Source organism: Sinocyclocheilus anshuiensis, unplaced genomic scaffold (assembly GCF_001515605.1).
Source record: "Sinocyclocheilus anshuiensis isolate Anshui unplaced genomic scaffold, SAMN03320099.WGS_v1.1 scaffold80, whole genome shotgun sequence".
In the NCBI taxonomy this organism is placed as follows: Eukaryota; Metazoa; Chordata; class Actinopteri; order Cypriniformes; family Cyprinidae; genus Sinocyclocheilus; species Sinocyclocheilus anshuiensis.
The window spans coordinates 1,252,840-1,263,230 of record NW_015554102.1 but is presented as its reverse complement, the minus strand read 5'-3'; the positions used below and the strand labels follow the sequence as shown (position 1 = coordinate 1,263,230).

The 10,391-nt window shown below is 42.4% G+C and overlaps 2 protein-coding genes across 4 annotated transcripts in view; both read left to right on the top strand.

The window, feature by feature from the left end:
• Positions 1 to 582: 582 nt before the first annotated feature.
• LOC107669592 (potassium voltage-gated channel subfamily D member 3) lies at positions 583 to 3,110 on the top strand. Its single transcript, XM_016461897.1, has 2 exons — positions 583 to 769; positions 1,930 to 3,110. Exon 2 carries the CDS (start codon positions 2,004 to 2,006, stop codon positions 3,108 to 3,110), a length of 1,107 nt encoding a protein of 368 aa, XP_016317383.1. The 5' UTR covers positions 583 to 769; positions 1,930 to 2,003.
• Positions 3,111 to 3,476: 366 nt separating this feature from the next.
• The window catches only part of LOC107669639 (potassium voltage-gated channel subfamily D member 3-like), a 125,842-nt gene continuing 118,927 nt past the window's right edge, over positions 3,477 to 10,391 (top strand). For all 3 annotated transcript variants that reach the window (XM_016461961.1, XM_016461960.1, XM_016461959.1), the window contains exon 1: positions 3,477 to 4,637. In XM_016461961.1, the coding sequence (XP_016317447.1) occupies positions 3,535 to 4,637 (1,103 nt within the window). In that variant the 5' untranslated portion in view covers positions 3,477 to 3,534. The remainder of the gene's footprint in view (positions 4,638 to 10,391) is intronic.

Genomic DNA, 10,391 nt, shown 5'->3' with positions numbered 1-10,391 from the left:
ACACACATACTTTTAGTAATTTGTTGCATCAATGTCTTGCATCACACAAAAGATTAAAACAGATCAACATTATGTGAATCATGACACACACACACACACACACACACACACACAAACCTTTTTTTAATCCTGATAGTTTAGCCTACTTCTGATACATCTGCGTTAATACTTTCTGATTTAAGCTTTACATAAATTTAGCATTACGAATCAATATGAGAATGAGAAGTCGTTTTGAATGTCATCTTTGAATATGGATGGTTAAAACCTGGGCTGCGAATGACTTTGCAAATCAATTACCTCGTCCTCATTTCTATATTGGTTGCAGGTAAAAAAGCTAAGGCAAGCAGGGTGAGCCCACTATAAAGTAAGGTGAAATCAGCGCGCTGTCGAACAGAGTGGCGCGAAAGCGAGTATATACTGCCTCTGTGCGTCTCGCGCTCTCTCTGCTCCACGAACACGGATCGCGCGCGCAGCGCCTAACTAGAGAGCGCGAGACCTGGCAACGGAGAGACCTCGGGGCGGGAGAAAGGGAGTGTGCTGGTGTATGTAGAGAAGAGAGAGAGAAAGAGAACGAGAGAGAGAGGTTGGGAAAAGACTACCACCTCTATCCATCAGCCGAGCATCCTCGGGGAAGTCACTTCGAGCGCGCGAGCGGTCGGTGCGGCATTTCTGTCCGTCCGAGCAAATGGATCATTAAACAGCGCAGGATGTGACTGAGGGACCCAAATAAGAAACTAAACTATTATTTTCCACTGCTCCAATCACGCTGGTTAGTCCCTTGTTGTTTTATTCTTTCACTTGGGTTTTTGTTTTCTCTTTTCATCATTCATTTGCGGATGATTCGGCGAACACTTTCGAAGTGATGTCAGGAGGAAATGTCATAAATGTAGCTGAATGAATGAAAAGTTCAAAGATTTTTCATGGGTAAGTAACAAAAAATTCAACTGTTGAAAACGAGTTTGCTGTGCTTTACCATTTGGACCATTATTATTAATAACTATAATAATAATAATTACTATTATAATAATAATATTGATTAGCCTTGTTCATATTATACAATATTTATTAAGGCGCAGCTGTGGATACCCGCAGTTGAAGTGTTAACAGTGCAAATCTTGATGCTCGTAAAGTACGAACTACAGCACTGTCAGTGTTTAGCGACCGATATTTCGTGGCGTTTTATTGTTTTGCATTAAGCTCAACAGGTTCGCATCTGTTTCTAACTGCAGTTGCCGAAGGGCTCTGTGTCTCGAGCACAAACCGTCTCTTACCCTTTGGGGTCTCTCTTAAATTAACTGAGAATAAATGGTTTTAAAATCAGCTTTCTTTACGAATTGTCATGATGCATGTGTTCGATAATGTTGTATATGGGCTGTTACTGTAAAAACAGACGTGGTAAAAACCTGTCTGGTAAAAAAGATGTTATTATTCAATTGTCTTTAAAACTATACTATTAGTGCAGTGTCACAGTATGTTAGAATACAGTATATTAGTGTCAGAATATATGCGTTGTTTTATCTGCAGCCTTTAATGCAAAGTATGGGCTATAAATGATAAAAATGGACAACTGTCTTGTTTTGCTGTTTTATCTATTTTGTACTTTGCTTTGAGGGAGAAAGAGTGATTCTAAATAATAGGCTTAAGGTTTGAGGTCTGATACAGTCTACCATTTTTTGTCCGTTCCTCCCTGTCCATATCTTGCATTTTTGTTTTTCTGTACTTCTTTTTACTATACTCTACATGATTGCTTCCCTTTTACCTCTGCCTCTCTATTCTGTTGGCATCCTGCTCGCTCTTGCCGTCTTTTCACTCCCATTTCACATCTGTCTCACTCTCTCCCACTGGAACTCTCTCCTCTTCCTGTCCTCCCACATTTGCCAACCTCTCACTCGCTCCTATCTTCCCATCTTCCTGTCTCTCTCAATGTAGATGGGGTCTAATCTAATGTCAAGCTGGTTGTGAAGGTGTTTGATCTGGTCCCCTCGACCCCAGCTGGAGTCCCCATGGCTGCTGGAGTGGCAGCCTGGCTCCCCTTTGCTCGGGCGGCGGCCATAGGATGGATGCCCGTGGCCAACCTGCCCATGCCCGTCGCACCGACCAATAAGAACAAGCATCAGGACGAGCTTATTATCCTCAACGTCAGTGGCCGACGCTTCCAGACCTGGCGCAACACGCTAGACCGTTACCCTGATACGCTCCTGGGGAGCTCCGAAAAAGAATTCTTCTTCAATGAAAAAACTAGGGAGTATTTCTTTGACCGAGATCCGGATTTGTTCAGAAGTATTCTTAACTTCTACCGCACAGGGAAACTGCACTACCCACGCTATGAGTGCATCTCTGCTTACGACGAGGAGCTGGCGTTCTTTGGAATCATTCCCGAAATCATCAGCGACTGCTGTTACGAAGAGTACAAGGACCGCAAGAGGGAGAACGTGGAGCGTCTTATGGACGACCTTGAGGACAGCAAAGACAGCAAACTCCCCAACATGACTTTCCGCGAGACCATGTGGAGGGCCTTCGAGAACCCGCACACTAGCACCATGGCGCTGGTTTTCTACTACGTAACCGGATTCTTCATCGCCATATCTGTCATCACCAATGTGGTTGAGACGGTTCCTTGCGGTTCTATGCCGAACCAGAGAGACATCCCTTGCGGTGAGCGCTACACAGAGGCGTTTTTCTGCATGGACACGGCTTGCGTAATGATCTTTACGGTGGAGTATCTGATGCGACTGTTCGCGGCGCCCAGCAGGTACCGCTTCATGAGAAGCGTGATGAGCATTATCGATGTGGTGGCCATCTTGCCGTATTACATTGGGCTCGTCATGACCAACAACGAGGACGTAAGCGGAGCTTTCGTCACGCTACGGGTGTTCCGCGTCTTCCGAATCTTTAAATTCTCCCGCCACTCCCAGGGTCTCCGGATCCTTGGCTACACGCTGAAGAGCTGCGCGTCCGAGCTCGGTTTCCTCCTCTTCTCCCTCACCATGGCCATCATCATCTTTGCCACAGTCATGTTCTACGCTGAGAAAGGCTCCTCGTCCAGCAAGTTCACCAGCATCCCGGCCTCCTTCTGGTACACCATTGTAACCATGACAACGCTGGGGTGAGTAATTTTGTCTCTGAATGACTTCCCTGTATATTTTTACACTTTTTAACCCTGAATGCACATCAAGCCACACCCCTCATGCAATTTAGAGGTTAAGTCTTAAAGGTATAGTCCACGCATCACTGTGTGCAGAAATTGTACCTTCAGGGGTACAGGAGCTTGCCACCTTAAAGGGACAACTTTGTACCTTATTTACCCTTAAAAATTTCATAGTAGTATCTTAGGGGTACATATAACTACTCTAAAAGGCACTAATATGCAACTTTTAGGGGTAGATAAGGTGCAAAGTTGTCCATTTATTAGGGTGCTGCCAGTGACAAGCTGGTGTGCCCCTAAAGGTACAATTTTTGCACAACGTCTAATCTAATGTCAAGCTGGTTGTGAAGGTGTTTGATCTGGTCCCCTCGACCCCAGCTGGAGTCCCCATGGCTGCTGGAGTGGCAGCCTGGCTCCCCTTTGCTCGGGCGGCGGCCATAGGATGGATGCCCGTGGCCAACCTGCCCATGCCCGTCGCACCGACCAATAAGAACAAGCATCAGGACGAGCTTATTATCCTCAACGTCAGTGGCCGACGCTTCCAGACCTGGCGCAACACGCTAGACCGTTACCCTGATACGCTTCTGGGGAGCTCTGAAAAAGAATTCTTCTTCAATGAGGAAACTAGGGAGTATTTCTTTGACCGAGATCCGGATGTGTTCAGAAGTATTCTTAACTTCTACCGCACAGGTAAGCTGCACTACCCACGCTACGAGTGCATCTCTGCCTACGATGAGGAGCTGGCGTTCTTTGGAATCATTCCTGAGATCATCAGTGACTGCTGTTACGAAGAGTACAAGGACCGCAAGAGAGAGAACATAGAGCGTCTTATGGATGACCTTGAGGACAACAAAGATAGCAAACTCCCCAACATGACTTTCCGCGAGACCGTGTGGAGGGCCTTCGAGAACCCGCACACTAGCACCATGGCGCTGGTTTTCTACTATGTAACCGGATTCTTCATCGCCATATCTGTCATCACCAATGTGATTGAGACAGTTCCTTGCAGTTCTATGCCGAATCAGAGAGACATCCCCTGCGGGGAGCGCTACACAGAGGCATTTTTCTGCATGGACACGGCTTGTGTAATGATCTTTACGGTGGAGTATCTGATGCGACTGTTCGCGGCGCCCAGCAGGTACCGCTTCATGAGAAGCGTGATGAGCATTATCGATGTGGTGGCCATCTTGCCGTATTACATTGGGCTCGTCATGACCAACAACGAGGACGTAAGCGGAGCTTTCGTCACGCTACGGGTGTTCCGCGTCTTCCGAATCTTTAAATTCTCCCGCCACTCCCAGGGTCTCCGGATCCTTGGCTACACGCTGAAGAGTTGCGCGTCCGAGCTCGGTTTCCTCCTCTTCTCCCTCACCATGGCCATCATCATCTTTGCCACAGTCATGTTCTACGCTGAGAAAGGCTCCTCGTCCAGCAAGTTCACCAGCATCCCGGCCTCCTTCTGGTACACCATTGTAACCATGACAACGCTGGGGTGAGTAATTTTGTCTCTGAATGACTTCCCTGTATATTTTTACACTTTTTAACCCTGAATGCACATCAAGCCACACCCCTCATGCAATTTAGAGGTTAAGTCTTAAAGGGATAGTCCACTCATCACTGTGTGCAGAAATTGTACCTTCAGGGGTACAGGAGCTTGCCACCTTAAAGGGACAACTTTGTACCTTATTTACCCCTAAAGGGTTCAAAATAGAACTTTAGGGGTACATATAACTACTCTAAAAGGCACTAATATGCACCTTTTAGGGGTAGATAAGGTACAAAGTTGTCCATTTAAGGGTACTGCCTCAGTGACGAACTGTTGTACCCCTAAAGGTACAATTTTTGCACAACCTTTCTGACAGTGGAATTAAGAATTCTGCCATTGTTTACTCACCCTCGTGTCGTTCCAAATCTGTATGACTGCACAACACAGAAGAAGATATTTTAAGAATGTTTTAGTTCATACAGTGAAAGTTAATAGGGTCCAGTGTTGACATTCTTTATTTGTGTTATGCAGAATAAAGTAAGTCATACACATTTGGAGCATCATGTGGGTGAGTAAATTATGACAGAATTTTCCTTTGTTGGGTGAACTATCCCTTTAAGTACACCCATGTACAAGGTCTTTTAAACCACCAAAGTGCAACTTAAACAAACACAACTGTTTACAGTATAACATTACACCTCATCGAAAGAGAAGCCGTTTCCCTGCAGCTTGTGGATTTTCTTTCTTTTCTGAGTTAACTGCTATTAGCATCTAACCCTAATGACCATGGTTGCTGACTGCAGTCATGCCTGCCTGAAGCAGCGGTAGGTTTGGATTTAACTCGCTGCCCCAGGCTAGACTTTATTCATCCCTATTATGCACCAATTAATATTTAACCCTCTACCGCACGCATTATGATAGACCTATAGAAAAAACTGCATGTCATGTGACTTAATCAAAGCACATCATTGGCTAAACTAAGGTCTTCTCTTTCCAACAAAAAAAACGAGAATGTTCTCTTAAAGCGACAGTGGCAAGCAAATGAACACAAAGAGTATGTTGCCATATGGCTACACCATGCGGTAGAGGGTTAAGCATGTGTGAAGCAAGCAGAGGAACATCCTTCAGTGTTTCTCCCACACATTAACAACAGAAGGCAACTGCAGAGCTGTATAGCCCCATTTACTTCAACCCTGCCCCTCATAAATCACAGGCCATTTATTTGTGTGTTCATGACTGATGCGAGTAGACGTTTGACACAATTGGTTTTAAGAGAATGTGGAGGATTAATTTAGGTGATTGTTTTGAGTGATTAGACGGCATATGACTTGAGTAATCGGCTATATACAGTATATGCTGCTACAGCTACTATCATATGTACTGTATGTAGCTGCTGTGTCACTGTGGTTTTGAAACCAGAGCTGAAGTCAAAACGGTCTTTGACTTCCTGTTTAGATGGCTGATCATTGGCTGAAGCACCTGTCTGTGAGCCCTGTGACCCCAAAACAACAAGATTAAGGACTTCACTTATTGTGGACAGTAACTCATGAGTGTTACATTGCCAAATGGTTTGGTCCTTGATGAATACAGTTGGGTCTGTGTTCAGGTGACTGTCTTTTTCTGAGGTAGAATTACAAATGGTTAGACACATAATTACTTATTTAAGCTTTCGTTTGAGAGTTATCTGTGTATATGTTCATGACCGAATCTCTTAACAGGTCATTGTGGGCATTATGTTGAACTATAACCCTATATATTGTCCTTATTGTTGTGTTAATGTGTTGGCTAGTTTTACATGGATTTCAGAATAGCACAGATCTCATTACACATTACTACATTCACCCCAGAGATCCAGTCTCCACCCGGATCTGAGACTTGACCTGAGATGAGAGCGAGAGAGACTCTTCTCATCAATAAAACACGCTGTAGAAGTGTGTGTCACTGTGACTAATGTTCTCAGGTACATGTGCTGAACAATGCAAACCACTATGACATTTCCAACCCCACTGACGTCATGCGTTCTCACTGCCTGTGTGTGGGAGTGTTTCCCATTCAGTTCAATCCAAATATAAGGGTTCATTTTCACGTCCCAGCTGTTTTTCACAGGTGATTGTGCCAGTAGGTTCAGGTTTGTATCCCATCATAGCACACCTGTTGATTCTGAGGATTTCTGTCTGTGCTCTTGACCAATGCAGTAGTGTGTTTTACACGCCTGGTGCTTCTTTTATTTATTGATTCGTTCACACTGATGTGCACATTATCGGGGTCTCCACCTCACTCAGTCAGAGTGAAATACAGCACTGCAGTTCTGCTTCTCTGGTGAGACTGAGACATTGCATTACCATGTAAAACACAGGCCTGCTGCCATACGAACACTCAGCATGTCAGCTAGGAGAACTAGTCCTCATTAGAGCAATAATCAAATCGGTTAATCAGATATATCCAGCCTATATTGTGTGTGAATGGTTAACTGTTCTTCTCTGCCCTGTCATCTGTTTGAAGTGTTTTCTTCCTCCTCTGTATTATTTACACCAGTAACATTTAATTTAGCTGCTCTACTGTTGAATTTCATGGCTCTGTGTTTTCTCTTGGCAAGACGGCTGGATAAGACTTGACGTAAAACAAAAGAGTGCAAGATGGAAGACAGAGTGTAGGAAAATTTTATTGCTTGGACATTGCTCTTACTTATTTTAGGGATGCATGATAGGCTATTTCTGTACCATATTGGTTATTGGTCAATTATTTGATGTATATTTTATTTATTTATTGGTATAGTGGATATTTAATTCATTAGATTACCTTTGCTGCCATCTAACACTCATGTAAAGTTAATCTTTAAAATACTAATAACTTAACACTTTTAAATGTTAAATCAATCTTTTGCAAATATAAAAAAATAATTTCATACTGTGAATTATGATGTTGTGATGCCTAAATTCATGTTAAACCATTGATTTTAGTTTTTGTTTTTAACTAGACAACATTGTATAGCATTTTACATTTGCATTTATGGGTTATCAGCTATAATGTAAATAATAATCAGCTTAGTAATATCGAGAAGTATCAGTGCATCACTAGGAAGTTTAGGAGAAACAGACAAAACTGATATTTACATACAAGCATTACTGAAAAATCAATAAAGTCTCCTAAAATTCCATAGAAGAAATAAAAAAAATGTACATTAATGTGACAGTTGACATACAATGAGAGTACAGTGCAATAAAAATCAATGTGAAGTCTAATTCGAACAGATATGAAGAATTTGATAAATATTTGAAATCTTCATCTTTTTGATTGCATTTGTTTGCTGATATCTAAGGTTTTTTTCTGAATTTCTAGAAAATACATTTATTCCCCTGAAAACAAAAAATCTGAGAAGCAGGAGACTCTTGGATCTCCATTTGCTCACCATACAATCACATTGCTATCTAGGAGAAACAACTGAGATATTAATACCATCTTTTTTGTGATTTTTTTTGCTACGGGATTAACCTTTGGCATATGAGTGAATGAGACCGAATGACTGCGAACCCTATGTTGCGTGTCCTGCAGTGAAACATCAGATTTTGTGTTGCATAAATTGTCCAAGCACTGATTCAGTTGCATCATGGTCCATTTGTTAATCTGGCCCTGAACACAGTGCTGGAACATCCACCTCAGGTCCAGGCAGGGTTTTATCTGCGCTTTAATGCCGTTAGAGAGAAAGAGATTTGGACCGTATGAGGGCAGAGTCTGTTTTGAAATTACTTTGAGGTTTTACACTGTTTCTTCTGTAAAAACAGGAGGCTGCTGGGGGATTGGGGATTTACAGAGGCAAATGGGGAGAGAATGGATGTTTGCTTATTGATTTATTTATTTATTTGCGTTAATAAGATGGTTTTGACCTTTAGGTGGAGTAGCATATTCTAACTGACCTTTAAAGAAAAACACAAATCTCTAGTGTGCTTTACAACACAGTGGCTTATGAGAGATGCACCTGAAATATAATTTTAATTCCCTCTCTCTCTCTCATTCTGTGTATTGGTACCTTATTAGCCTCTTGCCTTGCAGTAGTTTTACTGGTTAAGATATGCTCCCTATGTTACGGACCTATGCATTCTGCACGCTAATGTTGCCGTGAAGAAAATCACCCTGCTAATGAGGGCTTTCAGTTGTTACCACAAGCTTTAATTAACATGACACTCAAAATTCACGCCTTCGTTTGAATAGATCCAGACTCACCATTCTGACCCAATACATGGTTGACTCTCTCTCGATTCAACATTGCTTCTATTGTTAGTAGGTGAACGTGCTCTGTCGATACTGATCAGAAGCATTGATTAATTAGAACAAAGGATGAGGGAGAAGAGTATAAGGGACAGAAAGAGGAATAAGGTTGAATCCATTAGCAAGGGTGAATGATGATAATCACCCACAGCTGCAGGGTGTCAAACCGAAGCGTTTCGGATCGGTAAGGCAACATATGTCTCTGTGTGTGCGTGGGGGGTCACTGAGTTCAGAATAGCTGTTTCGCTCATGACGTTTGTTGTCAGGGGTTGTGTAGGAGCAGCAGAGAACAAAAATCAGTAAAATTCGACTTCCAGTCGCACAAAGGAGACTTTTGTGTTGCTAATGCTCTTGATCTGCTGTGCAGTACATGGAGATGTGAAATTCTCAACATCATGCTCTGAAGCAGATACCATGTGATTGTGTTTAAATGGAAATATGTGAGACAGTACCGTTTCTATGCATAGGCAAGCTAGGCGGTCGCCTAGGGTGCCACCAGCTGGAGGGGGCACCAATGAGCGCACGTACTGGCGCTACATTTTAGCAGGGTTGTGATAAAGAGTGGCACGGCCACCCTGAAATATGATTACTGCCCCCACTGGATCCCCCAACATCATTGCGCTAGAGTACTGTCAATCTGACGATGCCTGTATGCCATTGGATCAGAGCGCTGTCAATTGCTGCCTCTGATTGTTGCATGCAAAATTTGCATTTGGATCACTCAACAATGCCATTAGATCAATGGGTTCTGTCAGTGCTTTGGCAAGGTAAGGCTTTTTTTTGCCATGCAATAAAGATAAGTTCAAAGGCCAATTTAAAATATTGGTACAGTAAAAAGTGCACAAAATCAGTATTTTGTTTAGGCAGTATTTGTGGCAGACAAGAAATCATGTTGTGAAATTGGTCCAAAAGGTGTGCGTTTTTGCGCTAATGCATTGTTAAAGAATCAGTGTGTCGTGTAATATTCCCATATAAAACAAAATGCTAAAAAATTATTTAAAAAAATTGGTGTGGTAAAATTGGCTAATTCACAAGATCAATACATCCTTTATTAAACCGCTTTGTCGAATTTAACGCATCTTTACGAAAGTGTCGAAATGCTGAATCAATTCATTCGCTTCCAACAGCGCTTAATGGGAGCAGCATTATACACATAGAGGGCAGAGCGTCATGTTATTTAAAGGGGAAGTTCACGCGTCAATGAGTAACAAAGGAACAAGTACCTGCTTTTATATGTACAGTAGTTTGGGGTAAAGGGTTTTATAGGTTTGACTGAAATAATAAAGCAATAACTGACACAATAACAACAAAACAATTGAACAAAAAACAGATAAAGACAGCCATTGATAATATCTAAACATATCCAAATCTAAATGTAATAAAATTAATTTATGTGTGATGACAATTTCTTAGCAACTAGGGATTGTTACATAGAGCTATAAAGGCATCCAGTGGCTATAATGGTATTACAGATAATAAATTGTGCAAAATCTT

Excerpts from the sequence above, each read along its gene's own strand:
- LOC107669592 (XM_016461897.1), top strand. The coding sequence starts at position 2,004 with ATGGCTGCTGGAGTGGCAGCCTGGCTCCCCTTTGCTCGGGCGGCGGCC.